This window comes from Channa argus, chromosome 19 (genome assembly GCF_033026475.1).
Source record: "Channa argus isolate prfri chromosome 19, Channa argus male v1.0, whole genome shotgun sequence".
Classification (NCBI taxonomy): domain Eukaryota; kingdom Metazoa; phylum Chordata; class Actinopteri; order Anabantiformes; family Channidae; genus Channa; species Channa argus.
In genome coordinates, this window is record NC_090215.1 from 19,417,563 (window position 1) to 19,422,596 (window position 5,034).

At 44.5% G+C, this 5,034-nt stretch overlaps 1 protein-coding gene across 1 annotated transcript; it reads left to right on the top strand.

Moving 5' to 3' along the window:
• The first annotated feature begins 308 nt into the window (after positions 1-308).
• On the top strand, positions 309-1,998 carry LOC137105069 (cAMP-dependent protein kinase catalytic subunit-like). The gene is made up of 2 exons (XM_067487018.1): positions 309-342; positions 866-1,998. Exons 1-2 carry the CDS (start codon positions 309-311, stop codon positions 1,312-1,314), a joined length of 483 nt encoding a protein of 160 aa, XP_067343119.1. The 3' UTR covers positions 1,315-1,998.
• The last annotated feature ends 3,036 nt before the right edge of the window (positions 1,999-5,034 follow it).

Consider the following 5,034-nt stretch of genomic DNA (forward strand, 5'->3'; position numbering starts at 1 on the left):
TTATGAACTTATAAGATATAAGCAGCTCACCCTTATTTGTTTTTTTTTTTGGGGGGGGTCTGCGAGACAAAAGCGTGTGGTGATGAAGCGGTGGTGATGAAAGCGGGCTGTAAGTGACTTACCTCCTGCTGCCAGACTCCACAAACCTAAGACGAACCGAACCAGTGAACGTCTGAGGCCGATCATCATCAATTAGGAGGTGATTTTACCAGGTTTTAAAAACTCCACGTGCCCAGTCGTTATAAGCCGAGTTCGGCTGATCGAAATGCGTTTTTGTTAAGAGAGAAAAAAAAAGTTTAATCATCTCCATGACGAAAACCCTGAGCGCGTATAATGTGGAGAGTCTCTCTCTCTCTCACTCACACACTCACTCACACACACACACACACACACACACACACACACACACACACTGCTGACGCAGATAGGACTGAAAACCTGCATGGCGCGTTTAGGGACACTTACGGAGAAATCACACAGTCTGTAAAGAATCAAAGGCGTAACAGTCGACATTGTCTTCCTCTTGCGTCCGTCTGCTGTCACGTAAATAGGACTGGACTGGATGAAGGACAGACTGTAAAGGTTGGGCACAACAGGAACGTCTCTCCGCTAGGACTCGGATCCCGTCCTTGCTACAAACGAACCGTCCAAAAGAACCAAGTCGTTCATGAACGTATCATCACTAAAGTTGTGATGATACAACAAAATTTGTTTTACAATTAAAATAATGGCATTATAATCTGAAAAACGTTTCTCAGACTAAACTGTTCTGTATGTTGAGATCGAATATTCACTATTCACTACAACATCTTATTGTGGCTGCACCTGTTCCTGTAACCACTGCTGTGTTCTTCATCAATCACAGTCACTTTTTTCACCACTTATTCACTTGAATGTGGAGGGCAGGAGGGTCAGCAGGAGGAGCAGCAGGAGGAGCAGCAGGAGGGTCAGCAGGAGGAGCAGCAGGAGGAGCAGCAGGAGGGTCAGCAGGAGGAGCAGCAGGAGGGTCAGCAGGAGGGTCAGCAGGAGGGTCAGCAGGAGGGTCAGCAGGAGGAGCAGCAGGAGGAGGGTCAGCAGGAGGAGGGTCAGCAGGAGGAGGGTCAGCAGGAGGAGCAGCAGGAGGAGGGTCAGCAGGAGGAGGGTCAGCAGGAGGAGCAGGAGGAGCAGCAGGAGGTCAGCAGGAGGAGCAACAGGAGGAGCAGCAGGAGGAGGAGCAGCAGGAGGAGGAAACAGGAGGTTTCTGGCCTGATGAGAGGTTATGAATACAGGATATTATGTTCTGCTTTGAGCCCTTTTCCTCACCGCAGCAGCTGAAACCTGAGCTTAGTGCTGGAGAAACTAGAACCTTCTGTATCAATATGAAACAATTGTGTTGGAAATGGTTTGGTGCTTTGAAGCATCAGGTCCTCAGTGTTTCCCATGTTTTACACAACGGGCAGAATAACAGCTGATCAGAATTCAAGATGCTTTTATGCTGCCATTGTTATTTCCTCCATTAAAAAAGTCTGTGTTATCAAATCAGACTCTGCAACTCTGACCGGGCTGAATGACAGTAGATCGGTGTGACGCTTCCTTTGGGGAGGATCATTGGATTTCTCACGCGGAGGCTTCGAAACATGCTGTCGCTGTACTTCTGCCTAAACAGCTTGATGCGGGTCCGAGGAGTCAAAAAACAAAAACATGAGCTCATTTGTTCCTGAATTTGGTTGTAGTTCTTTAATGTCAGTGGGATTTTTATGCTTGTTTCATACTGTGATAGTTAACAGTCTAATTTACTTCATAATACTCATTGGATACATGTATACATTTTCTGTTTAGATACCAAAAACAGCACAATTGTCATCACTGCCCGAATCAGTCTGCAGTCAGTCCCAGTAACTCCCCCAAGAGCCTGCAGCCAGAACGCTGACTGGAATTAGCAAGAGATCATATTTCTCCTTCACTAGCTTCTCCCCATTGGCTTCCCAGAAAATCTAGAATCAAATTTAAAACCCTGCTTCTTACATAGAAAACTCTTAATGGTTGGGCTCCATCACATTTAAAAGACGTCATAGTACCATATCACTCCAATAGAGCACTTCCATCCCAGAATGCAGACATTTCCCAAAGTAGAATGGGAGGCAGAGCCTCTCTGCTTTGGAACCGGCTCCCAATCCGGATTCGGGGGGCAGACACCCTTTTTACTTTTAAGGCTAGTGTCATGGCAAAAATGCCAATATGTGGTCTTAGACACCTCAAGTGTAAAGAAGCTTCAGCATCCAGGAAGAGAGAAGAACATTGACAGATGATGGTTGTTGCTCTGTTCTTTTCTCTCTTCACTTTCCGCTCACCCCAACCGGTCGAGGCAGATGGGGGTCCACCCTGAACCTGGTTCTGCTGGAGGTTTCTTCCGTTAAAAGGAGTTTTTCCTCCCCACTGTTGCCTATGGCTTGTTCCAGGGGGAATTGTCTAAAGTGCCTTGAGATAACTTTGTTGTGAATTGCCACTATATCAATAAAGTTTAATTGAGTTGACTTGAACTCTGTAAGTAGTTTGGATAAAGGAGTCAAATGACTAAATGTAAAGTGTAAATGATTATATACTGGGTCTCCATAAGCTTAGGGACACATTGTGACGTGGACAATGTTTTATCCCACCACAGCAACTTCCCTTCAGTCTTCACTGGAGAAACTCTTTCTTTTCCTCTTTCTGCATCATAAAGCCGAGTTTCCCTGCAAAAGAAATTGAATAATATTCAGCACAAAACCCAAACAGAGAGACTCATGAGCACAGATTCCTGGCAACGACGTTTATACGTTCAGTTTTAAAATGGTTTCAGGCAGAGAGAAGCAACAGGCTCCTGGATGAGCAACAAGGAGACGTTTTAGCATATGAGGCTCCTCTCTGCTTCCAGTCCAAACCTAGAACACACGCTTCTCTCATCCTTCAAGCTCAAGATGCAGTAATTTCATTTCATTCTTATTTAAATTACAAACAGCTACATTAATGACAGTGTGTCATATTTGTCAGTGTATGTGGAAAAGGCAGATTATTGCCACACAGTTGGTGTATTTCTAATATAAACATTTGATATACGTGAGTTTCCTCAGTGTTGGATTCTCCAGTTCTGTTCCAGTTAACCTGAAGCATGTTTTCAGAGCACATACACGGAAGGAGTTCAAAAGTACAAGCAGAACTTTTATCTTTACCTGTTTCTCTTTACAGTACTATACCAGGATGGCTACTCCTGCTGCTAGCACCAAAATGGCGAAGAACTCTAAACCTATAGTGGCTCCAGAGCTGCTTGATTTGCCTGAAATAGAAAAGAGTGGGTTAAATGAACTGATGCTGTTTCTGTTTTCCCACAGATATTAATATGTGTGTGTTCCCTTACCTCCGCCTTTCTCCATCCTCAGAACAGTGGTGGTGATGTGCGTCTCCTCTTTGTCGCTGAGTACACAGGTGTATGTCCCCTCATGTTTCGTGGATAGCTCCTGTAGCGTGAGCCCACCGGACTCCGACACACTCTTCACCTGCTGCCTCCACTCGTCTGACACTGTGTGGCCGACGTTAGTCTGGTTCAGGATGATCTGACTGTGGTTGAATCTCCAGATGAGGCTCATCATGTGAGGAGAGTTGGAGGTGCTGCAGGTGAGTGTTGTCCCGTTGCCGGGGCCAATGATAGAGGCTAAAATGATCCAACACAAGTTATTTGGCGGCTTAATACCTTCACGCACAGAACAGATATGTAGGAAACAATGACGCTGAAATGATCTGATGGAGGAATTTATGAATGTAGCAGGGAGACATTAGAACTTATAGAATGAGAGAAACACCAAACTGGTTAAGAGACAGATTTGTCTGCAGATAGTTGGTGTCAAAGTTTTTTAAAGTGTGGTGTTTTAAGCAAAAGTATTCTATGTACTGTGTTTATTTCCCTGTGTGTGTACTGTAACAGTGCTTTGCCCGTTTATTCCAGGATCCTTCAATACGATGTTGAGTTTTTAGTTTTGGATAGAGTTTGTTTTGAGTCCTTGTTTTTCTTCCTAGTACTGCGGCAGCTTGTGGCTTTCAGCCGTGGATGTGGTTGTTAAACTGGGAGTTCACTTACTTTATATTGTATACGCGATCCTCTCCCAGCCCCCTACCAATGGGTGGCTGCTCTCCCAGCCGTAGTATGATCTGTCTTCTTCTTCTCCTTCAATTTTAGGATTTGAATTTGTTGTTTTGTTTTTATTAACTAGTTATTATGGCAGTTAACCCACACTGGATGTTGTGGCCTCTTTATTTGAGCCTCCAACTCTAAGTCACACGTTTCATATCGGCCGTGTATTTCAGGGTTACATTAAGTTATCAGGAGTAGTCTGTCTCGCTAGATAACGAGGGATGAGTTGGAATTATGAAGAGCAAAGAATGCTGCAGCTAACCCAGAACAAAGACACAGCAGGAAAAGAGAGGAGCTAAGAACCAAAAGCAAAGAGTCCAAGAACAAGTAGCAGCATGTTTAGCAGTTTGGGTCAGTTTAACAAGCAGCTCTGATAAAATAGAGCTCGGCTCCAGTCTTTAGGAGAAAATGGGTTTGAAGAGAGAAACGGTTATTGTTGCAGCCAGAAAGATGAACTTCTACACTAAATAAAGTGCAGATATGAATCAGATTTATCGTTAAAAACCCAGATTAAATGTAAAACTCACACTTCTGCGTCAGAGTTGCTCTCCTGCTGTTTCTGCGAGTGCTGATTCTGCACATGTAGTTCACATCAGGAACAACTATCAGAGAGCTGCTGATGTTGTAGAGCTGCTGCTCAGTCTGCTGGACTCTGGTTGTGTTCTTGAAGGTGGATGGAGGGTTGGTGGACCAGGTGATCTCAGGTTCAGGGTAGATCCCCTCTGAGCTGCAGGTGATCCTGTTTCCCACCTGGTCAATGTGGATTTTACTGACTGGAGCTGAAAAACATGAATTCAGTTTATAGCATTTGACTTTGGATGGTGTTCTGCAGACTTCTCTGTGTGTTGGTCTGTATTTGCCTGTGTTTACCGTCCACTTTAAGGTTGATA